General features: G+C 45.0%; 2 protein-coding genes across 4 annotated transcripts in view; one reads left to right on the top strand and one right to left on the bottom strand.

The window, feature by feature from the left end:
- Nucleotides 1–6,179, bottom strand: part of LOC147024741 (recombining binding protein suppressor of hairless) — a 102,002-nt gene extending 95,823 nt beyond the window's left edge. The window contains exons 1-4 of the mRNA XM_085884959.1: nt 6,071–6,179; nt 5,580–5,621; nt 612–707; nt 168–333 (exon numbers count right to left, since the gene is read on the bottom strand). Of these exons, the coding sequence (XP_085741085.1) occupies nt 168–333; nt 612–707; nt 5,580–5,621; nt 6,071–6,090 (324 nt within the window). The 5' untranslated portion in view covers nt 6,091–6,179. The remainder of the gene's footprint in view (nt 1–167; nt 334–611; nt 708–5,579; nt 5,622–6,070) is intronic.
- A 785-nt stretch (nt 6,180–6,964) lies between these two features.
- The window catches only part of LOC147024742 (protein CREG1-like), a 30,369-nt gene continuing 12,015 nt past the window's right edge, over nt 6,965–25,318 (top strand). The window contains exons 1-2 of one of the 3 annotated variants that reach the window (XM_085884969.1): nt 6,965–7,106; nt 13,555–13,682. In XM_085884969.1, coding sequence (XP_085741095.1) covers nt 7,087–7,106; nt 13,555–13,682 — 148 coding nt within the window. In that variant the 5' untranslated portion in view covers nt 6,965–7,086. The other 2 variants (XM_085884968.1, XM_085884970.1) reach the window with 2 other exon arrangements.

Below are 25,318 nucleotides of genomic sequence, written 5' to 3' on the forward strand. Positions count from 1 at the left end.
GTGGCGAGATGAATTTCCTTCAAATAAAACTTCAAAACATTTGAAAAGACTTCATACAGGAGTTACTCAGAGAAGAAGTAGACTGCGAAAATGCAAGGCTTATTTTCAGCAACCCCTTAATCACCAAAACCCTACCATTCCACTTTTAATGCACCTCCCTCTCACACCTTGCCCTCCAAGCTAAGCTGCTGCATCTCCTGGTCACTGTTCCCAATGCCAATAAAGGCGCATGGCTGAGATTCCTGCTCAGAACTTCCTCCACGTTCCATTGCCTCTTTCTTCTTCTTCCACCCACTACCCATGAGATAGACGCATGGTGGGGGGCAGAAGAACCTGCCGGGAAGAAGAAAGGACAGTTGCAGAGATGAAGAAAGAGAGGGATGGGAAAAAAAGTTTCAGGAAAAGTTGAAAAGTGAAGATGTTGAAACAAATCAAGGCAGAAGAGACCTCTGGGAAAGGATGACGAGCTTTGGCAGACATAAGAGAGATGGAAGACGTAGGAGACATGAGTATTATTTAAGAAATGGAGGATGGGGTATAAAGGTGAAGAAAGTTTGAAACAACCAACATTGGGAAAACTGGAATACAAGTGCCATTTATGGAGTTGTCACCTTTTTTCATTGCCATAAGACTTCTGGGCAACCTTTGCGTGAAGAATAAGAACCGTTTGGTCCCCTCGCTCCTTCAAATAATTCCTCATCGCCTCCCTGAAACCATTAGTGACATGTCATTTCTGCACTTTGCTACACGAGAATTGCAACAATAAAGGTGCATCCAATAATACCACACATGAATAACCATTGTCCCCAAGCTTTAATAATTAAATATATATAAATAAATAACACCGGGGGCAGGGGTGGGGGGGGACATTCTAATTGGTTCCTGCTGTCTGTACATCCAGCCAGCTATCTCCTTTGAAACGGTTGTGCAGAAATTCACCAAACTTGGTAGTTTTGATCACCACATGGCAAGAAGGTGCAGGAACAGCATCATTATTGGCCCCCACCCCCTGAGAGCGGACTCAAAAGGTCAAATACCGAAAAATGCAATTATGGGTACAATATATGCAATCAACATTGGGGGACGCATGAAATATGAAATTTTTGGGGGTTTTAACCCGGTTCATACTGTTACGAATCTGGAAGCCATCGCACACAAAAGCCAGAGTCCCCATAAATCAGTTATCTCGGTAAGTATGTGTTTATAGTTAGGGTCCCGTCCTTCTGTCTAATGGGTTAATTTCATGTGTGCACTGCGGGTTTATTTTTTAGTCAGGGTTTTTTTTTTACAACAACAGCGGCACCGTCGCCATTACACACGTGGCCTTAGGTGAGGAGGTAGGCGGAGCTACAATTGCCTCAGATTGGGACTCCACCCAGAAGGGTGGGAGTTGCCCCGCCTACCATGAGCCTGTCCAATGAGGGACGGCCAGCGAATCGCGCGACGCAACTGTCCAATCAGGAGGCGAGTGGCCAGGGAAGAAATCCCCCCCACCACACGAGGAACGAAGAACGATCAGCGTGTTCTGTCTGGTTGTCAGAGTCTGCCTTGCCTGGTGTCTGGTCCGTCTGAAAGCTTTTTCGGCCTTAATCGCCTGTCGCCTCGTCTCGTCTCGTCCACCTTCGTGCTGGCTGGCGTCCGTTGCTCTATCCCTCGTCCCAGGTACTTGGTGCTGCGTTGAGGCGGTGGGTTCGAGTCCCGCCGAGCCAGTTCGACCAGACCGCACGAGGCAGACAGGTGCAAGTGCAGACTCTTGCCCTCAGCTCGCCTTCCCTCCCGAGCTGAAGGGCCATAATAAAGGCCGTGGCCACCATTTCTTTTGGGTGTGCATGTGTGTCTGTGGGCTCAGTCTATAAGTAGCAATTGTTTAAGTGCCTTGTACATTACTTGCATTTCTTCCTGATAGTCGGTTTAACTCTGCTCTTTTTGTGCTCCCCTGCCACATTATAAATAAACCCCGATTGTTTAATGTAGCAGCTCATTGTCTGTCACTTTCTTTCATTGGTTTAGCACGGTGCGTATTCTGAATTAGGGAGGCCGTCGTGCCATACTTGTTCATTTGGACCGACGGACATTGGTAATGCCCGCTCGGTTTACACCCGGTTAGGGCTCGGTAAACGGCCCATTCCGCCCGAGGTCCGTTGAGGGTGTGACCTCCCCGGTAATGCGTCGACGTGGGTACTCAGGTATATTGAAATTTGGCTATTAACCCTACCTCACGCAGTCAGGGAATTGGCGAGCATGGTCCTTAAGTGACCCGTGACCTTCGGAGTTGTCCGAAGGTTACGACCTGCAATTAGTCAGAGAATTGGCGAGCATGGTCCTTAAGTGACCCGTGACCTTCGGAGTTGTCCGAAGGTTACGACCTGCAATTCCGGGTGTTCGGTGGGAGACAGCTGTACTGCTCCACCTGGCGGCCATTACTCACCACCGACCCACCACCGTTCCTCACCACCGAGTCGGCCCACAACAATAACTCAGGGGAGTACTAGGGACTCGAGGTCTCAGGAATCAAAGCAGAAGACTTTTTTTATCTTGCCAAAACAAAGTTTTTGCAAGATATGTTAGCCAGCTTGTATGTTTTTTTTATTTTTTATTTGTCTGTAATCACATATCGATCACTCTGCAGAGCACAGTTATCATTGGAAATTTTTGTAACTTCGCATGTCAGAGTCATATAGAGGTCCCTTTCAGCGCATAAATTTTTCAAGGTCAAGGTCAAAGGTCAAGGTCACTTTGTCGCAAATCAGGGGAGTCGACAAAAACCCTTATTTTTTGAGTAATTTTGATCGGATCGTCTTCAAACTTCATGGCAATATAGTTCATGGTCTGGCGCTCAGCTGATTAATTTTTGGTGGCGATCGGCCTTGACCTTCATGGTTAGCGCTGGAGGTGGAAAGTTTTTGACCCCAAGGTCAAATTTTGAAATCTTAGTTACCATATCGTGTCATACCTCAAATTGAACACCTCGATGAGTACTTTCAAGATATGTCAAGCTTGAGACATTATGACGTCATGAGGCAAACTCATATTTTTCATGGTTACTCTGTAGAACGATTCTCATCAGAATCTCTTGTAGGCAGATATTCCTCAAGGAGTCGCTCCTGGTGGATAGCAGCTCTGTTCACCTCAGTGTGACCTTAAAGAAGTCACACGTGGTCACCTTTTGGCAAGATACGGGTGTTTTTTTTCTTTTACTCAAAATTTGATGTTGGATCATTTCTGGTGAAACCTTTTGCCAGCTTTCAGTTTTGGGTGTGAAGTGTGGGGATTTGTGATGGCGCGCCACCGTCTTCGCTCTCGTTTTGATGTTGATCCACACTTGGGTCATTTCCAAGTTGCTTCACCAACAAAGGTGGATGGAGGTTATGTTTTCACCCGTCTGTCTGTCTGTGAGCAGGATATCTCAAAAAAAAAAGTTAGATGGATTCGGACACAACTTGGTGGACAGGTTGGGTGTGTGACCAGGATGAATCGATTCAATTTCTGTGAAGATCAGGATTTGGATACAAGAATTAAAATTATTTTCAAGTGATTCCTCACCATTGAGAGATGGGGCCAAAAGCCATACAATAATAATTAACAATGATAATAATATTAATACCATTCCTTTTGTGCCGTAAAGGCCCATCGGCCTGCCGAGGCAGTTTCATTGACAAGGAGTACAGTCCTGGATGGGTCGCCACTCGAACGCAGGTTACCCTGAATGGTTATTACCCCAGCACACTGGTATGTACGCATTTTGCCGACCTCAGAAGGATGACAGCCCGAGTCAACCCCACCTGGTGTTACTTCAACGGTAGACAGGGGCTTGAATTCATGACCCTAAGGTCCCAAGCAGGCCACATTAACCACCAAGCCAACACCAGGCCTCCAAAATCCATTCACAGCATGATATTTCAAGGAGTTGTGGACGGATTATGACAAATTGTGATGGAAGAGTTGGGGAGGTGACAAGAACAAGCCAATTAGATTTTGGTGAAGGTGTGGACGCAGATCTGGCCACGAAACGTAAACTTCAGCTCTGCTGTTGGTGTTTACCCACCCATTCTTTGCTGTTCCTTTTGTCCTGTTACGTCCTGATCCATTCAGTGTAATAGCTCTTCCACGAGCCTCACCGATGTATCCAAAAAAAAAGGTTTAGCCTGGCAGAGGTATGTGCTCCAAGTTCCGTTCTAGTTCAAAATACAGTACATGGGAGCAAGCCAAATTAAAACAGCCCTTCAATCTAAAAGTATATTTCACAAACAGACAATGTATTTTTTGATCACCACTGGATTCTGGTCATTCAAAATGAATGTTGAATGAAAAAATAGAAGGGGTACTGATAAGCGGCACTGAGCATCCAGGAATGAAGGTGCATCGAGTCGGTGATCGTGCTGAGGAAGGAGGGAGGGGGGCGTTGTGAAGAATCATGGCCAGGAAGAAATAAGGCCGTAGGGATGGAACACAACCAGAAACGAAGGGTTGGAGGGAGCAGGAGGAATTTGGAAAGATTGGGGGGAGTGGAGGGAAAGAGCCTGCATCCATGAAGCAAAAATAGATGTGGGAATAAATCAAGGAAGAGCAAGTGTGGGGAAATTGCACACAGGGAGGAATACGATGAATGGAATCAAGCAAAAGTAGGGAGAGGGGGGGGGGGGTTGAAGGGTCTTCAACGGGAAAGGTGGAATTGCATCACCGGGAAGAAACATTGGCAGCCTCACCCGGGAAGGACAGGGTTGGGGGGGCGCCTCACCCAGGAAGGGACAGGGTCGGGTGGGGGCGGCCTCACCCGGGAAGGGACAGGGTCGGGCGGCCTAACCTGGGAAGGGACAGGGTCGGGGAGTCCTCACCCGGGAAGGGACAGGGTCGGGGAGTCCTCACCCGGGAAGGGACAGTCAGGGGGGGCTGCCTCACCTGGGAAGGGACGGGGCCGGGGGGGGGGTCGGTCTCACCTGGGAAGGGACGGGTTTGGGGGAGGCGGCGGCTCATCTGAGAAGGGACAGGGTCGGGGGGCTCATCTGAGAAGGGACAGGGTCAGGGAGGGGGGTTCACCTGGGAAGGATGTGTATGTGGAGGTCGAGGTGTGGTGGGGGGGGGGGTTGAAGCAGAATCATACCTAGGAAAAAGAAGTGGAAGTAGTGAAGGAGGTTTGCATGCACTGGGTAGATGAGGGCGACTTGGTGAAGCGCACACAAGGCAGAAACTTTGTGGGTCGGTGTGTGTGTGTGTGTGTGTGTGTGTGTGTGTGTGTGTGTGTGTGTGTGTGTGTGTGTGTGTGTGTGTGTGTGTGTGTGTGTGTGTGTGTGTGTGTGTGTGTTGATTGTGAGTCCAGGATGAAGGGAAGTCACGGTAAGAATGTGTGAAAGCTCCGCATTGTCGGGAAGGGAAGGGAAGGGAAGGGAAGGGAAAGCCGTTATCAAGGTTTAATAGGGGCACAGGATAGAAACTGTTCAAATGGGGGTAATGGGGGAAATTGTAAATAAGGTTTTGATCGAAGAGGAAATCCGGAAATCCGGAGATGTGGAGAAAACAAACATATGGTGCTGGTACGTGGGAGGTTGGGGATTAGAGGACGAGGAGGTAAGTGAGCTTACCTGGTGAGGCGCTTCGGTGGAGGCCGGTCCCCAAACTGGCCCCTGGTAATGGATGGGGGGGGGGTGGGGGGAAAGAGAGTCGTTTGTAAAGACAGAGACACCGACAGATCAGTTACACTCAATACACCTCCATTCTTACAAAACACAAGGCGATATGAACCGCAGACACGCAAGACGGAGAGAGGAAACATAGAAGGAAAACAAATTCATAAAGTTCGACCAAAAGAGATCGTCAGGGACGGAGAAACACAAAGAATAACAAGAGGGGTGGGTGGGGGGGGTAGGTAGGGACGGTGGGAGGGAATGAGACTTCGAGGTTTTTGAGTAAAACCCCATTAGAAGTCGAACGGACGTCGCAAGAAAGCGCCTTAAACTCCAGAGACGGCTCGTTGTGACGATGTGGGCCACAAATCGCACGACCGTCACCAAGTGCGAGGTGACACGGCGCTCGGAGGACGCACAGCCCTCCCCGCTCCGCGAGCTTCTCTCACCCGGTCACCACGGGCGCCATGTTAACGCGCGCGCGCTGGGACCTGGCCTTTGGGAGAGGAGACGAGAGGGCGGGGCCACAGGGAATCTTCTTCCTCACCTCAATTCGGACGTTGTGCTTTACGTGTTGCGCGCGAGGTTGTTACCTCGACTCGTTCACCTTTTGATCGACATTTTTTTCCACACAATTCGAGTTTTTTCCTCTCCGAGAAGAATAAGCTGTTCAGGTCCAATTTTTCCAGCAAATGACTGAAAGTTTTGTGGGTTTACATTGTACCGAGCATCCCTCTTCCTCGCCTCCCCCATCCACTGCCCATCGATGATCGGATTCCATTGTGAATGTGCGCCCCACGTCAACATTATACATATATACACCTCATCTACCTCATCATTTCCCTCCAAAAGTTTTTTTTTCTCCCACTTCATCGAACGAGACCCACTGGGTTTTTGGACCCGCACGAACAATACCGGGGAACAAGACGTTCACTATCACCTGAAGGTTGACACAGGTGTGCTGCCCGAGCACCGTGGGAAGCGAAGTGAACCTGACACTCTTTTGCTTCCCACGGTGGGAAGAACACACCTGTGTGAACCTCGAGTTGAACATTGAAACCGATACACTCGAAATGTCCGTTAACCCAGACTAACAACATGGAGCGTGACAAAACGTGCCTCCTGCTCGGTTTTAAACACGAACACGTGCTATCTGGGCTCGGTGCTCGACATCTTGGCTTTTAACTCGACGGGACAGAGAAAGGTTCACTTTGGTGGTTGTGGTGCGGGTGGAATGTTCGAGTACGTTCAAGCCTATTTTTCTCTCGCGAACTTCGGCATCTCGCGAGAGTTGGCGCCGTGGGCCGTGGGAACGGGCGGGGCGGGGGCGCCGGCACGAGCGAAGCGTGGGAACGGCGACAACATCTCGCGAGATTAGACTTCGATCTCTTTGTGAGAACGAGGGCGTGGGAACGCAAACCGCGATCTCGCGAGATGTGTATTGTTATCGCCTGGAGCTGATGAGATGAGGGAGGAGGCTGAAAGGTAGGGGGAACATTCTGGCGTGGGAACAATTGTAATCTCGCGAGATGTGTGTTTACAACCGACGCTGCCCCACACCGTGTGCGTCACACCGTGGGAAGATCGTCGCTGCGTCTTGCGGCGACCCTGCGCACGTTGATCAGCCAATGTACACAACACGTGCGGATATTATTAAATGATTTTGAGACGAAACGCTTCGTTATCCTGAATGATACGTTGAGGAGGATACACACACACAATGGCGCGAGATTACATCGGTTATAATTAGCAGTCCCAGTTTCGCAACACTTGTTTTTTTCCAAACGCCATATTCCATTGGTTGTGCGAGGAGTAAGGAAGCTGCGAACAACGTCGTGATCGTGATAACAATGGCCGTCCGGTTTGGATGCCGTGTCTTTTGGACAAGGTGGGTGGTAAATGGTAATTCACTTTCTCTCTGTACATGTGTTCATGTGTACACGGACACACAGACAAGGTGCCCGTACCGGTACGGATGTGCTCCCAAGGGCTCAATGGACACAAACGGAAATGTCACGGCAGCAAGATGACGTCGTGGTAGGCACAATATGTTGTTGATCCACTGTAAGTGGCAAACTGTATAAACTCAAACCTGACACGTCACACACCGTCATACATCGTCATACACCGTCACACACCGTCACACACCGTCATACATCGTCACACATCGTCACACATCGTTACACATCGTTACACACCGTCACACATCGTCATACATCGTCACACACCGTCATACATCGTCACACATCGTTACACACCGTCACACACCGTCATACATCGTCACACGCCGTCACACATCATCACGCACCGTCACACACCATCATACAACGTCACACACCGCCATACGCCGTCACACATCGTCACACACCATTATACACCGTCACACACCGCCATACGCAGTCACACCGTCACGCACCGTCACACATCGTCACACACCATCATACACTGTCACACATCATCACGCACCGTCACACACCATCATACGCCGTCACACCGTCACACACCATCATACACCGTCACACATCGTCATACGCCGTCACACCGTCACACATCGTCACACACCATCATACACCGTCACACATCGTCACCCACCGTCATACGCCGTCACACACCGTCAATCATCGTCATACATCAGAAACTAAATGTACTCCAACTATAATTATTAGCCCGTCCCCCGCGAAGCAGGAAACGGAGTTTTGCAGTCGTGTGTGTGTGTGTGTGTGTGTGTGTGTGTGTGTGTGTGTGTGTGTGTGTGTGTGTGTGTGTGTGTGTGTGTGTGTGTGTGTGTGTGTGTGTGTGTGTGTGTGTGTGTGTGTGTGTGTGTGTGTGTGTGTGTGTGTGTGTGTGTGTGTGTGTGTGTGTGTGTGTGTGTGTCAATGCCATAACCTTTTTACCATTTGAGCTTTTGTTATGAAATTTTCAATGAAGCTTTATTATGAGAACATGGAGAAGAAAAATTAATAATTTGGTTAAAAGGTCAAAGGTGCTGTTTGGTATACAGAATGAGAAGTCTGAATACAAAGTGGACAGGCTTTACATTTTCAGATGGTTTCTCGTTTCTATTATGTTGGTGATCTCAGGATCATGGAGGGTTTTGTACATCTATATCACATGCAGAACAAAGACATCAGTGTACTTGTACATCAATTGCAAGGAGCCAAGCATACAATGAGCAAACACTTAATCTATGGTATTTGAAACTTGGTTCCGCACATTGTGAGCCAGGGGTTCACATGAGAATGGCCAACCTAGAAATAAATATACAAAAAATTCTCAGCAAGAGTATTCATCTATTTAATGGTTAAAATAAGTGGACTAAACTTGTGTTGTGAAGATTTAACTCAAAACAGCAACTGGATAAGTTATCGCTGCAATCTGAAAGAGCATGGCGTGTGTATTGGGACAGGGTGACCTCAAGGTGACCTTCCTGCTTTTATTGGCTCTCGCCATTTCCTTTGCATTTAAACTTGCGATTGGATCCAGAGAATTGTTTCTGTTGAGAGGGACCATCCCTTCAATTACAAATAGGTTGTGCAGAAAAGGTAAATTAATAAACACAAAAGTTTCCACGGTATACATTTTTATAAATGATCTTGAAAGGCATAATACAGGGTGACCCAAAAACGTGGGCCCCGTGAAAAGTTTAATAACTTTAATATTATCTAATCAAACTTAACAAAATTCCCAGATCATATTAATCACTCATAGTCAAGATTATCACTCTCTCTCTCTATCGAGTGCAGCCTGTGGCTGCTGGTTGCATCATTGGTTGGGACGCGGCTATGCCGCTGATGCAGTGTCCTCCTTATCAGTGCACTGGTACTCATTTTGCTGACCTTGGAAGGATGACAGGCTGAGTCAACCTGGTGTATTAATTCAGCGGCTCAACGGGGCTTGAACTCAGGACCCTTAGATCCCAAGCCACCACCGTAACCACTGAAGATCCCAAGCCACCACCCTAACCACTAAGCCAACACCAGGCTTGCCAAGATATCACTGAAAATTTCAGTTGTCCACAAATAAATTTGGCAATTCTACAATGAAATTAGTGACAACGTCGACGTTTGATGATATGCTCCAAATGGGCACCATTTCGCTCAATCCAAAGGACCGACCGCAGGTCGAGTAAAGTTATTGATGACTTGTATGTATTGTTATCAAAATTCCTCTCAAGCTTTCTTTGCTGTTATTGAGCTCTTGAGAGTGGTGCCGAAGAGATTTATTGGGACTGCAAGACACTGACTGAGTGCCGGCAGCAATAGTGACCTTCCTGATTTTGGTCTGCCCGAGTGGCCTCCTCTGATTGGTGAACTCATGTTTAAGATTGTGTCATGCTGTCCAAAAAAGTTCATAAACCTATCAATTTGAGACTTGCTCGGTGTTTTCCTTGTTGCAAACTGTACACTGAACACATGCCTTGTCTGGAAGAACGAGTTTGTCTGCAAATAGTTTTCTACAGAAAATGACTTTTCGTTAGGTGTCCACGAAATGGTGTCTGAATGTCACAGATTCAAGAAACTTGGCAGATACACATTCCCTTAACTCAGTTCAAACGTCCTGAAAAACGAAAGAGATTTAATGAAAACTGTGAAAGTTATGAAACCTTTCTCGGGGCTCATTTTTTGGGGTCACCCTGCATAAAATGAAAATCGAAGCTGTTGTACTTGCTGGAGGAAGAGGACATGGAGAAAACGAGTTGCAATCTGAATGTTTAACCTTTATATTTTATTAACAGCAAACCAAATTTATTTCACAAGTATCCTGTTCATGCAAATATATATATATATATATATATATATATATATATATATATATATATATATATATATATATATATATATATATATATCAATCTCGTTCTAAACACTCACTCACTCACTGATATTAAAGAGCAGGTTGCGGGTCACCAAACGTGTTCTGAAAATTTATCAATATGATTATATGTGCATTAAATAGTTCGATGCAAACTATTGTGGGTGCCTAACTATTGGGAAAATTAATGAAATTTAACTCCGAAGTTGTTATTTCTCGAGGCTGTTGAAAAAAACAGCCGCGTGCCATGTATGGATGGTGACGTCACGTTCTCCAAAACAAACCGGAAGCTCACTCTTTCATTGAAGAAGTGCCCAGTTGAGCGGGCCGTTCTTTCACTTTTTTTGAGCTTGCAACTGTCTATATTATCCTTTTTTATTTTTGAATTATTGTAGAACAAAGTTATTTGGATATTTGTACATCATGCCTCGTATGTGTCGTCATGTTTTGCGAAAATGGCTGGAAAACGGGTAATCGCTCGCACCGATTCTCAAAGGAATCAAACATTCGCCAGCAGTGGATAAGATTTGTACAAACAAAACGGGCGAATTTTCCCTGCCTTTTAAACTTTTAAACAATATCTTTGTGGAAAAAGCGTTGCGGCTTAATATCTAGTCAAGGCGCCCTAGGCCCTGCGCGCCATCGAACATAAACCTTATAAAATATCGGAATTTTACAAGCTTCACAACTACCGAGTGTTAAGCATCCTGAGCAACTGCAAAAACCGAAAACAGAATTTGAATTGACTGTAAAACGAACTCGCAACGTCGATCGAAGCAAAAATCTCAATTCACCACAGGAATTCATGGCATTATTTAAAATTATTTTGTCAAAGTCATAAAACCGTAATATTCAGCCATCCACGAACAATCTTTACATAATCCAACAGTTTAACAAGTCAGGCATGTGCTGATAACCTTTATTGGGATGAAAAATGATTTTTAAACCTCATCTTTGTGGAAAAAGCGCCGCGGCCTAGATCTAGCCAAGGCGCCCGCGGCCATACGCGCCAGGTGCCCTCAACTTGAAGCATTCATAACTCGACGAATAAAAGCTCAAATTGCACCAAACTTACCTTATTCTTGCGAGCTCACATTCCCTGTTAGTGGGTGAACAATCCAACGCTTGGCGAATTCTGCTTCGCAATGATAGGAAGAGCCGACATCGAAGGATCAAAAAGCGACGTCGCTATTGACGCTTGGCCACCACAAGCCAGTTATCCCTGTGGTAACTTTTCTGACACCTCTTGCTTAAAACCCAAAAAATCAAAAGGATCGCGAGGCCACGCTTTCACAGTCTGTATTCGTACTGAAAATCAAGATCAAGCGAGCTTTCGCCCTTCTGCTCCACGGGAGGTTTCCGTCCTCCCTGAGCTGGCAGTCAGTCCTGCTACTTGTACACGAAATAGGCCGTTTTCTTGCACTTGCAAGTGGCTCAAATTTATATGGCTCAGGGCCAGAAACTCCATAGTATAAATTCCCATCATCCTCCGACTCGTCCTCGGCAATATCAGAATGAAAACACTCCATTTCATCGCCGCTGAAATCACTCTCTGATTCACATCTCGCCATTGTTCACACGCTGTTTCCAAATGTTCACAAAGTTTTCGGAGAACGTGACGTCATAGCATCTTCGGTAACTTCCGGACTGTTTTTCGATCACTGACAAAAGTTTTGACTTAAAAGTTAATTTTAGCATATTTTGAGTTTCAAATGTAAGAAAATAATTGCCCAACGATTGTGCTTACAACCTTCGAATCATGCGAAGTCACCAGCGACCCAAAACCTGCTCTTTAACGTTTGTTACCTTCCGGGTGAAGTAGAAAGCTGAAATTTCACATGCCGATGGACATTGAAGCTGATACACAAAGAAAAAAAATCACACAATCATCGCAAGACATCTGTGAATGAAAATACAAATAAAAGAAGAAAAAAAAAGTAAATGAAAAAATACATGCAGGATAGCAACCCAAAACAATGGGGAAGCACAATTAATTATTGCTTACAATGTGTAAGCATACTCCTGAGCCTCAACCAGATGGATTTGCTGAGAATCCATCCATTGGGATCATATTTTGTACAGAGCATTGGTGCTGTATGCCTCGTGTTGGCTTAATGATTTGGGCTTGGGATCCAAGGATCCTGAGTTCAAATCCCACTTGGCTGTTGAATTAATATCAGGTGGAGTTGACTCTACCTGTCATCCTTCTGAGATTGGCAAAATGAGTGTCAGCTTGCTGGTATCTTGTGTCAGAGTGGTGACCTGTCCAGGATTGTGCCAAATAGCTGCTTCGCAAGACCTATAGCAAACAGCAAGACCTGCTCAGGCAGCACCAACATTCTGCACATAGTATGGTCCAAAAGGATGGATGGATTGGTGCTGCCAAAGCAGTCTCCTGGGCTATTGGACACACTCCTGGATGGGTCACCACTCCAACACAGGACAGTCAAATGGCTTCTGGACTTTTCGAAAGACATGCAGTCGATGTATTGTGTTACCCATCCATCAGGAAAGCAATCACCATGCTTTACCGGCCAACTCTAAATGCCTTGCTATTAATTTAAAAGGAACACGCCGTTGGGGCGTGTTTACTTTGCAAGTGACATACTTTTGCTGCTATATTGCATGATCTTCAAAAGGGTTGTTTAAAATAACCCAAACACCCAATTTTCAGTCATGCACTACCTTGGAGTTTCCTTAGTATGCCTGCAAAGTCTGGGGGCACAGGATTTCATGGTTTTGGAGTTATGGAGGATACACACTGATGGACTGACTGACGCACACTGACATTTATTGTTATAGATATAGACTGTAAAATTTACATACTAAGGGAAAAATTGACATACATTTACACTGTAAATGATTTGGACAGGTGGTGTAACAGAGTAGCAAATTTTTGACAATGTGAGAATCACTTGATGAAGGCAGGCCTGTTTACAGCCTTGAGGTAAGTGTAAAATTAACTTATCAGGGAAGAATGGTTTTGAAAAAAAAAAAAAAATCTTTAAATATCACAAATAATAATCTATGACTTGGATGATCAAATCATAATATCCTGTTTCATACATGGTGTTATCTGTCATTTCAGTTCTCTTAATCTCATGGTTACGTTTTGTTGCAGTCCTGACATGATCTGCTTTCTCGTGATGCTTTGTACCCTCGGAGGATCTCAGGCTCGACTTCCACCTGCACATGTTGCTCGTGTCCTTGTTCATAAGGCTGATTGGGGGGCACTGGCTACGATTCAGCGTAAGTTACATCTTCTTTGTTGGTAGTGGTTGTATTACATAAAGAAACAGGAACGGTACTCGGTAGAGCGCAAACCACCACCAGGCTGAACAGTTTACATTTTGTATCCCACTGATAGGCCAGATCTGCATCTGGACCTGAACCAAAATCGAATCGGCTTGTTCTTGTCATCTACCCAACTCATCCCTCATCTTTCAGACAGGCAGCAGCCTCTACCTTCTCTTCAGACCTTGAAAAAAAAATCACAAGCTGGTCAAACAGTCGTAATATGTCTTTCATTTGAGACAAATCTCACACTCACGCTTTCTCTCCAAAAGGATCGTCTGGCACCCCAACCCACCCCCTTAAATATTCTTAACAATCCTCTTGAGGAAGTTCAGTCACTCAAACTCCTGGATCTTACTATTACCCATGATCTTTCTTGGGTAAACCACATTTCAAAGTTGGCCTCCAAAGTTAGTCGCCGATTGGGCATTCTCCATCGTATAAAGTCCTTGTGACACCTGAACTCCTCTCCACCTACAAGGCTTTCATCCACAACTTGATGGAGTGCTACTCTCCCCTCTGGGCTCGCTCTTTTACTTCACAACTTGCTCAGCTTGATGCCGTGGAAACCAAAGCCTTTGAGATCATTGGAATCTCTCTCGCTGAGGCTAAGTCTAGTGGCCTATCACTTTCTAATCGCAGACATGTTGGTGGTCTCTCTGTTTTCCAACGACAACTTTTTGGTTTGCACCCTCTCCTCTTTCCGTCCTTTGGTGCCCCAGGTTTCTGCATGGCACACATGGTCCATCATCAACCACCCTTCTGGTGAAACTCCTGAAATCCAGGATCACTGCTCACTTCCACTCATTCATTCCTCTTTTTCCCCACCTTTGGAACAAACTTCTACATCCCCTTCAATCTTGTTCTTCCCTCCAGGTCTTCAAGACAGCCGTTCACTGTCATCTCAGATTGTCCCCAATCCAAAACCATGATCATTTCTACCCTCGCTAACCCCTCCCCCCCCCCCCCGCCGCCTCCATCCCAACCCCACCCCTTGCCCTCCTCCTTCCAAATTTCTAGTTTTTTCCCCCTCCTGAGAGTTTCCTTCCGTATCCATCTTGTCCACCCCATGTGTCCTTTCCTGTCCCCCATTCCTCCCCACACCAAATTGTTTTTCCAAGTCTCTCTCTATCTTGTCCTTCAACTCCGATGTTGGTGTTCCCCCGACCCCCTCTATACCGTTCCTTTTGTACTGTTCCAGATACAAATACAGATAATTTTATTGCCATATGTGGCACACATGAATATCACAGAATGACATTGGGATTCTTTGAAAACGAGTGCTCTCAAATAAAAGTATAATTTGACAAAAAAAGAAAAGCGGATGTGTAAAAATCAGGATTTTTGGTTTAAAAGTTGAACCACAGTAGGATAGAAACTATTCCTGAAACGGTTGGTGGATGTTTTAATACTGCGATACCGACGGCCAGAACGTAGTGGTTCAAACATGTTAAACACAGGATGAGTAGAATATTTGAAGCTTTGGCAAAACAAACATCTGGACGTGTAGATAACTGAGTGCAGGTAGGTCAACACCAGTGATCCTCTGCGCAATACGAACAACTCTTTCCAACAACTTGAGGTCGTGTGCAGTAATGTTGTGAAACGAAACAACAATTGATCCCATTAAGATGCTTTTAACTAGAGGGGGAGCACTCGGAAGAGTGCATAACCTCCGCCGCCAATACTGCTGGGTCACTCAAGTGAACCTTATATCTTATTCATTAAATATGATGTCAACAGTGCTGAGAGTTATAGTTCTTTTCTCCAACATTTTTTTTTTGGGGGGGGGGGGGTGTTGGAAATCACTTAAAACATGTAAAAATGCAAAAGAAAATAAAAAAAATCGAAATTTTGTTGAAAAAAAAAGTTGCAAAAATTTTTTTTCTCTAACAAATTTTTTTTTGGGGGGGGGGTTGGAAATCACTTACAACATGTAGAAATGCAAAAAAAAAAATTTTTTCTCTAAATTTTTTTTTGGGGAGGGGGGGGACCAAGTCCAAAATTTAATGGCATGATCCTTGGACCATACTTAACCCCCCCCCCCACCAAGTTTCGTCGAAATCCGTCGAGGAGTTTTTCCGTAATACTGTTCACAAACAAACAAACAAACAAACAGAAAGGGGTGAAAACAGTAACCTCCATCCATCTTCGAAGATGGCGGAGGTTAATAACACAATGGTAAAAGTTCACCAAAATGTCATGATGCACACCGATCATTTTCTCAACTGTCTAAGGAAGTACAGGCACTACTGGGTCTTTTTAGCGATACTTCCAGTATTCAGAGTCCAGGACATATCAGATGAAACGTGGATGCCCAGGGATTTGAAAGAACTCGCAGTCTCAACATCTAGAGTCGAGACCATCAATGCTGATCAGGGCATGTGGAGTACAAGACTTCCTAAAATCTACGATAACTTCCTCAGTTTTACTGACATTTAGGTCGAGATTATTTGCTGAACACCACTTCATAATGAGGTTATAAACCTCATCTCTGTGTACCATTTCGTCGTCATTCGTGATCAAGCCAATTAAGGTCGTGTCATCCACAAATTTTAACTTAAAACAGCCTTGAGGAGTCCTCGTGTTCAAGACAAGCGATGAGAATGTGCAGGTGGCCTGTTACTTAAAAAGAAGTGGGATATGTGGGAGGGTAAGAAGAGGGAGAGGAGAGGAGAGGAGAGAAAGAAACAGGTGGGGTCTGTACGGGCGCCTCACACCTTGCGACAACCCAGCTGAGTTGACGCCGCCCAATGGTCTGGCCTGATGGTCCCTTTTGTCGACCTCCTCACGCTTCCTCCCAAGTTCCTTCCTCCACTCCGCTTGCATTCCAGGTCTCTCTGAGCATCCGATGGTATGGTGGGCTGCACGGGATGGTACGCGGCAGTTCATGGTGGGAGAATGGCTGGCAGCGAGGTGAAGAGCCGTGATATGGCCGGGCAATGAGGTGAAGTAACCGGGTTGAAGTGAAGATGACAAAGATGCGTGTACATATGGAGATGAGAAAGACGTGCAACATAAATGAAAGGCACTGAAGGAGCGAGTGAGGTGAAGCGAACAAAAGGACAGGAAGATAAAAGGCAGAAGGGAGGAGATGATTCAGAGAGTGACAGAAAGACGTAGCGATGAAGAAAGGCGAGAAAGACCAATCTAGATACCAAAGTGTCATGTCCGTTATTTATAGCCTGTTTTCCCCCTCCCCTTCGTGGCCCCCACCCCCACATATCTGCCAAGTGACAGCTCGTGCTCGGTAAATTCACCAGGCTTTCTGGGGGAAAGGAGAGGTCCGACGTGCCTGTCAATTTGAGATGATTGATCGCTTTTCACTCCGAGTGTGCGGACTCAGCACAGAGGCTGTTGCGGTGGGTCTGTGTGTGGAGAGGGTCGATTGCTTCGTTGAACGGCAAAGTTAAAGGCTCGGACAGTGTGAAGTGTGTGGTGTTGCGCATGAAAAGGTTCGATTCCAGAATGTAGAAAGGAAAGAACACGTACTAAAGCGAACTAACATTCGCAACACATATCTGTTCACATGAATACAGTATATACTAAAAAGCTAAACAGAATACGAAGATATAACTAGATTAATTCTATGTGTCATTGTTTCGTTTTTTCCCCCTGGGTCCACAACCATCACAATATTAAAGTTGGCCACCTGGAGGTGTTGTCTGAATGTTTGTCTGCGTGCAGTCTCACTGACTGACACACACACACTGGCCTGAAAAAGTATTCACCCACTACCAATAATTCCACATTTAGATGAATTACGAATTCTGCAGAAGCAATTTTTCCAAATGAACGTTTTTATTCATAACCGAGGAGATTAAATTAAGTACTGTTATAGCTGAAGGAGGTTACATGTCAGGAATACCTGTAAAAAACATGTACAAATCAAGATTGACTGGTTGTAAAAGTATTCAACTCCTTCGGTCAGTACTCGGTGGAAACACATTTTACAGCAATGACTGCGATGAGTCTTTCTGGGTCGGTCTCCACCAGCTTTGCACAGTGAGATGGTGACATCTTTGGCCATTCTTCAAGTGAAAATTGTTTTCGTTCTTCCAAGTTTGATGGGGATCATCGATGGACCGCGATCTTCAAGTCTCGCCATTAATGTTCAACTCGGTTCAAGTCAGAACTTTGACTGGGCCACTCAAGAACATATTTTCTTTTTATTCAACCACTCCAGTGTCGCTTTATCTTTGTGCTTCAGATCATTGTCCCGCTGAAATGTGAATCTCCTACCCAGTTTCAGATTCATGACTGACTCATCAAGCAGGTTTTCATCAAGGATTCTCCTGTATTTTGCACCATGCATTGTCCCTTCTATTCTGACAAGCTTGCCAGTCCCCGCTGATGAAAAGCAGCCCCACAACATGATGCTGCCACCACCATGCTTGACAGTAGGAATGGTGTTGACTTGGTGATGTGCAGTGTTGGGCTTGCACCAGACGTAACGCTTTGAATTTCAACCAAAAAGTTCAAAGTCTTGTCTGACCATAAAACCTTTCTACACATGCCGACTGCATCATTAATATGCTTTTTCACAAATTCCATTCAAGCTTTTAGATGCCTCTATTTCAGTAATGGTTTCTTTCTTATCACCTGTCCATAGAGGCCAGCTTTGTGAAGGGAACAGGATATTGTTGATTGATGAACACTGACCCGCATCTCGGACATAGAGCCTTGCCGAACTTTCAAAGTCATTGTTGGATTTATAGTGACATCCTGAACCATTTTCCTGCTTGCCCGGCTGCTAGGTTTGGATGGGCGACCTGATCTGGGAAGAGTTTGGGTAATAAGATACGTCTTTCACTTCTTAATGATGGATTTCACCGTACTCAAAGGGATAATGAGCGACTTTGAAATCTAATAACCCTCTCCTGAACGGTGCTTCTCCACCACTTTATGTCTGACTTCTTTGGAAAGATCCTTGGTCTTCATATTTGCCTAATTGGTTGACCAAGTGAGTTGCACCTTCAAACTTCTTAGATAATTGTGAGAGTTTCATTTTTAAGTTACACCACTGATTACATGCAAGTGAAACCTATTACACCTGTATTGTAACCTTTCAATCAAATAATTTGCTGCTGAAGTGATTTTGGGTTAATTTGGCAAAGGGGATGAATACTGACACAACCGAGAATCATCTGATTTTCTCTGTTAATGTTAGTTATTCACATTTAATCTGCTTTTTTTTTGAGCTTTATCACTTTGGAGTAGTTTGTGAAGGAGCACTATGTATGAGGAATATGTGAGGGTGTAGAGCATCACCTGTGGTCAAGTGATTCTCCTGCTTACAGGAGAATTCACGTATTGCGTTCCTCCAAGCCCTTCCATCTTTTAAGGCTCGGTACATCTTTAAATTGTCTACATCGGTACATCTTTAAATCTTTAAATTTAAATACAGTACATCTTTAAACTGTACTGCAGTTATAGCGGAGGGTGGTGGGCTCTTTACAGAGTCTGAAGTGAAGGACTGCTGGGCCGGTTACTTTGAGCGGCTGTACCAGGTTGACCCACCTGCTGTTGAGTTGGATGTCAGAGGTGTTGCTATCCCTATTGCTGACACTCCATTCAACTGTGATCAACCTTTGTTTGTGTAAACACAGGCTGTGGTGAACCGGTTGAAATGTGGTAAAGCTCCTGGGATCTGTGGCATCCATGCTAAACTTCTCAAGGCTGGTGGAAATGCTGCACTCCTGTTGTTGCATGCATTTTTGTGCTCTGTCTGGAATGCATGCATCATCCCAACTGACTGGAAGGAGGGCCTTGTTGTCCCTCTCTGGAAAGAGAAGGGTGATCGCCAGGATGACAACAACTACCGATGGGTGATGCTGCTCTCAGTGCTGGGCAAGGTCTTTGCCCAAATAATTATTGATAGGGTTCGCCACCATCTCCTTGAGCACCAACACCCAGAACAGTCAGGCTTTACACCAAAGAGGGCAACGATTGACCGTATTCTTGCTCTTCGGGTCCTCACCGAAAGCAGACGAGAGTTTCGGCAGGGGCTGCTTGCAGCCTATGTTGATCTCTGCAAAGCATTTGATTGATTGAATTTGGATGCCCTTTGGAGGATTCTTGGTCTTTGTGGGGTACCACCAAAATGGATCAATGTGCGACAGGGGTGTGTACTGCCCCCCCCCACACTTTTCAGCAATTGTATGGATTGGATTCTGGGGAGGATGTTGGAGAGATCAAGATGCGGTGCATCATTAAGGAATGTGAAGATCTCTGACCTTGATTTCGCAGATGATGCCGTCATCTTTGCAGAGACTCTGGATATCCTTTTGGGAGCCCTCGATGTGTTGATTGAGGAGTCATAGCCACTGGGATTATGGGTTTCCTGGATCAAAACTAAGATCCAGGCTTTCAATGACATCTTGGATGCTGCTATCATGTCTATTCCTGTTTGTGGTGAGGATGTTGAGGTCATGGAGAGATTCACTTAACTTGGCAGTGATATTCCTGTCTCCGCTGGCTGTTAGCCAGAGGTCAATAGACATCTGGGTCAGGCCTGCGGAGTCATGGATTCACTGGATCATGGGGTGTGGCGCTGTTAGTACCATTGCAGGAGGACAAACGTCTGAGTCTTTAAGCATTGGTGCTTCCAGTCTTGCTCTGCATATGTGAGGCATGGACTACTCTGACCAAGGATCTGAGATGGTGTCTTAACTCATTCAGTAACAGGTCTCTTCAAAGAATCCTCGGCTACCAGTGGTCATAATTTGTGTCCAATGAGTGGTTGCTGAGTAATACTCAGATGAGATTTGTTACCTGGATAATCCATGTCAGCTGCAGCTGTATGGACATGTGGCTCGTTTTCCTGATGCTGATTCTGCTCACCAGATTCTCCATGCGAGGAAGCCTCATGGGTGGAGGAGGCCAATGGGTTGACCACTTGCCTTGTGGTTGCAGCAGGTTGATCAGCATCTCAAGGAAATGGGGATGGGCTCGGCATCTGCTTGGGGGTTGGCCAGACGGAGGCCGCTGGAGTGTGGACGGCAGAAAGTGGACGCAGAAACGTGCTGCATCATTTGATTTGAAAGCATCATGATATAAGCTCAGGTGACATCAAAATGTGAAAACTTTGGAGCGCGGTGAATACTTTTGCAGGCCACTGTACATTCACCCTAATGTAATCTGCAGAATACAGGAGAAACATGGATTAAACTCGAAGGGCACTTGGTAGAGCGCATACCTCCCCCACGCAATTCCTGATCCAAGAGAACATATCGGGCCCAATACATTTTTGAAATATCATGATATACGAGGTGTGTTCAAAAAGTATCCGACCTTTGTTCATAAAAAATATTCGTATCCAGATACAACAAACTTACACTAATCTCCTTCAAAGTAGTCCCCTTGGGCTGCCACACACTTCTCCCAATGGTTCTGCCACTGTCGGAAGCAGCGCTGGAACGCCTCTTTTGGGATGGCGCACAGCTGTTCCGTCGCATTCCGCATGATGTCTTCTCTGGACTGAAATCTGGTCCCTTTCAGGGGCATTTTCAGCTTTGGGAAAAGCCAGAAGTCACACGGAGCCATTTCGGGAGAGTAGGGAGTCTGACGAAGCACATGTGTGTTGTGTTTGGCCAGGAAACTCTGTATCAAATGTGAAGAATGGGCGGGTGCGTTATCGTGATGGAGCTGCCAATTGACCGCTGCCCACAGGTCCGGCCGTTTGCGTCACGAAGGCGACGCAGTACCTCTTGGTAGTACTCTTTGGTGATGGTTGTGCCGTGTGGTGCGTACTCGTGATGAACCACACCACTGGAGTCAAAGAAGACGGTAAGCATGACTTTGACATTGCTGCGGACCTTCCTTGCTTTTTTGGCCTCAGGGATGTTGGATGCTTCCATTGTGATGACTGGAACTTGGTTTCTGGGTCGTACCCATAAACCCAGGTCTCATCGCCAGTGATCACTGTGTTGAAGAAGTTGGGATCGCTGTTCACAGTCTCCAACATGTCCTGTGCGATCTCCAAACGGAGTTGCTTCTGCTCGATCGTTAGCAGCTTTGGCACGAACTTTGCTGAGATTCTCAGTCACAATGGAATGAACGGATCCAATGCTGACGCCCGCCTCGTCTGCAAGTTCTCTGATCGTGATTCGACAATCCTGCATCAGCAGGGTCCTCACTTGATCAATGACTATCTCATTTCGGGATGTTGAGGGCCCACCAGAACGTGCTTCACTTTCCACTGATGTGCGACCATCTTTGAAGCGGTTGTACCACTCTTTTATCTGTGTGGTGCCCATTGCTTCGTTTCTGAAGGTCTGTTGAACCTTGCGGATCGTTTCCACTTGGCAATCGCCAAGCTTTACACAAAATTTGATGCAGTAGTTTTGTTCAAGTTTTTCCGCCATTTTGTTAAAAACGAAAATCCGACGGCGCTCACTTACACTTCCTCACTCATCGGTGGTCTGTCGGCGACTGACAGCTTCTGCAGGCGGGAAAATATTCATGCATACGAATTAGGATCGCCTACATACGTGCAACAAACCATGCCTCCCTAGCTTCATTTGTTTACGCATGAAAAATTAAGGTTGGATACTTTTTGAACACACCTCGTATATCATTTTTGGCCCCATCTCTCAACGGTGAAGAATCACTTTAAAAAATAAATAATTCACGTATCCGTTTCCATATCCATATCCGGATCTTCACCAAAATCGAATCATTTGGTCCTTGTCACACACCCAACCTGCCCATCAAATTTCATCCGGATCCGTCCACAACATTTTGAGATATCCTGCACACAGACAGACAAGCTGGTAGGCGGACATGGGTAGTCGCCTACCCAATAGAACCTGACGTGATGGGCCCGTTCGATGGGGAATGACCTGAGGATTAAGCACAAGAAAATTCCTGATTCTAGCTTCAAGGGTTAATGCTGCAGATTATTTTTTCGTTAAAATACCCCCACATTTTGAGGTTTTTCGGCCGTTGCTAGGCAACGGAGGGGTCCATAGCAACGGTTCTTTCTCACACATAACTAGGACATACCATGAACCTACCATACCGGTTTCATGTATATCTGACTCATAGTCTCTGAGATATAACGAACTTCGTTTTTTTATTGTTTTCAACCAGGGTTCATTCAAAGTTTATCTTCTCTGGCAGTTTTCATAGGATCCGGCTGGAAATTTTTGACAATATGGCTGAATGTACTGCCCACAGTCGCTCGTGGCCCGATTTTTGATTTTCGAAAAAATAATTTTTTTTATGATTTTTCAAAAATTTCAAAGTCCCGTTGCTAGGCAACGGTGGTGTCCATAGCAACGGTTCTCATTTGCACACAACTAGGTCATGGTATGAACCTACCCACCAAGTTTCATCGAAATCACCATTGTATTAACTGAAATCAGCATTTTAAATACTGAGAATAAGGGTAGAACAAATCCCCCCCAATTTTTTTTTTCGACTATATCGACTCCCCAATAGACAGACAAACAGACAAATAAACAGACAGAGAGGGGTGAAACATAACCTCCTTCCACCCTCGGTGGCAGAGGTAATTAAATAGCTTATTAGCGTGTCCCCTCACGCAGCGGGAGGTGGGGTTTTGCAATTGTGTGTGTGTGTGTGTGTGTGTGTGTGTGTGTGTGTGTGTGTGTGTGTGTGTGTGTGTGTGTGTGTGTGTGTGTGTGTGTGTGTGTGTGTGTGTGTGTCCTCCATAACTCCAAAACCATAAAATCTAGCAGCCTGAAACTTTGCAAGCATACTGAGAAAACTTCAAGGAATTGCACTTCCTCAGATGACACTATAAGCTTATGATGTGCAAACCAAAAACACAAACCACCACAACAAGTGAATGGAATTGGCATTGAGTTTGGAGGAAGGAGAAACAGCTGGTGCTGCACATTTTGGAGAGTTATGATGAAGGTAAGTGAAAACAACAAATTGCAAACACATGTGGATGGAATGAGCAACTAATGACACTCATCTAGGAGAAGGTACGAGACAGAGACACATTGCAGTGTGGTGACGAAGATCATGAAAGCTCATCTATACTAATAAAAGGCAATGTGCGTGTGTGTGTGTGTGTGTGTGTGTGTGTGTGTGTGTGTGTGTGTGTGTGTGTGTGTGTGTGTGTGTGTGTCCTCCATAACTCCAAAACTATAAAATCTAGCAGCCTGAAACTGCATGCACACTAAGAAAACTCCAAGGAAGTGCAAGAGTGAAAATTGTGTGTTTAGGTTAATTAAAACACCCCTTTTTGAAGATAATTAACGGCATTATTTAATGATATCCCTCATCAGGCGATCCTCGGCCCCCTCACTCTCTAGGGTCTTCAGGTGTTTCCTGGGTAACCTTGCTGGGGTCTTCAGATGTTTCCTGGGTAACCTTGCTGGGGTCTGAAGCCGCCATGTTTTTTGGCCTGCTCAACCATGCCTTGACTTGGAACAGACTGCAATGATTTGTTAATGATAAAGTTTTTTTTCCTCACTTTCCTCACTAATATTATCGAATGCCTGTTCATCATAGCTATGAATCGCTGTATACATCACTTTTGTAAGTACTATAGTTTTCAAATTAGGAGCTTGGAGAGATTTCATGCTTTATATGATACGATTTTCCACGATGTGCTCTCACGGACAAATTAAAATATATCATCGAAATATTATTTCGGTTTTGAGGCTCGGATATGGTCAGGACTAAATAAATGTCAAAATCTGATTTGAAATGTGATAATTTAAAGACATAACAAGTCTTATATCTGAGCCGATATACCTGTTTGCTTTAAATAAGCTCGGCTATGTTCCCTCCTTCTCCATATATACACAAGAAAATGTGAAATTTCCAAAGCATTAAATTTATCTTTTTCTACTGTTTGGAGAATTATATTGAGTGAACAAAAAATTTATGAACGTAACAAAATTAACCAGCTTCACTGAGCTTTATGATTTAATGCATTCACTGTGATACCTCATGCCCTGTCCCCCAGAGAGACTGCCTATTCATAGCGTCTGCCAGATCTGTGTCTATATTTTCAGAGGTTTCACGAGGTGCTCCACAGGGAATCAAAGCAAATCTGGTGAAAGACATAATAAAATGAAGTTATAACGTTTGTGTGGACCCCGAAATGATGCACCACATGACGCATGCAGAGACGGATTAGCAGGCAAGATGGTGGATTATGTGCAATATTTATTTCACGGGAGATTGAACTTTGAGACGTCTCCAGGGTTGTTCTATATTAGGCTGCAACCCTTTTGTGGATAGTCAATATTTGAACGAATTCATTTGATTTCATCAACTGCTGCCTGCAAGGTGAAGACCGGCTTTAAAGTTAAAGGGATCGATCCTATATGGTATGGTATGCAGCGACAGCCTGGCCAACCAATCCTTATCAACCATTTAATTGGAGTGCTTGCATGAGGTCCACTGACATGCAAAATAAACTTGGTATATATATATATATATATATATATATATATATATATATATATATATATATATATATATATATATATATATATTTATATATATTAACCTGACCTTCCTCGTGAAGAAATTACCCATGTTTTTTAAAAAAAATAAAAAATGGGATAATTAGAGCAATATTATCATTTCTGGTGCTTTTCACA

Source organism: Eptatretus burgeri, chromosome 6 (genome assembly GCF_056783735.1).
Source record: "Eptatretus burgeri isolate ZD-2024b chromosome 6, Ebu_testis_v1, whole genome shotgun sequence".
Taxonomy (NCBI): domain Eukaryota; kingdom Metazoa; phylum Chordata; class Myxini; order Myxiniformes; family Myxinidae; genus Eptatretus; species Eptatretus burgeri.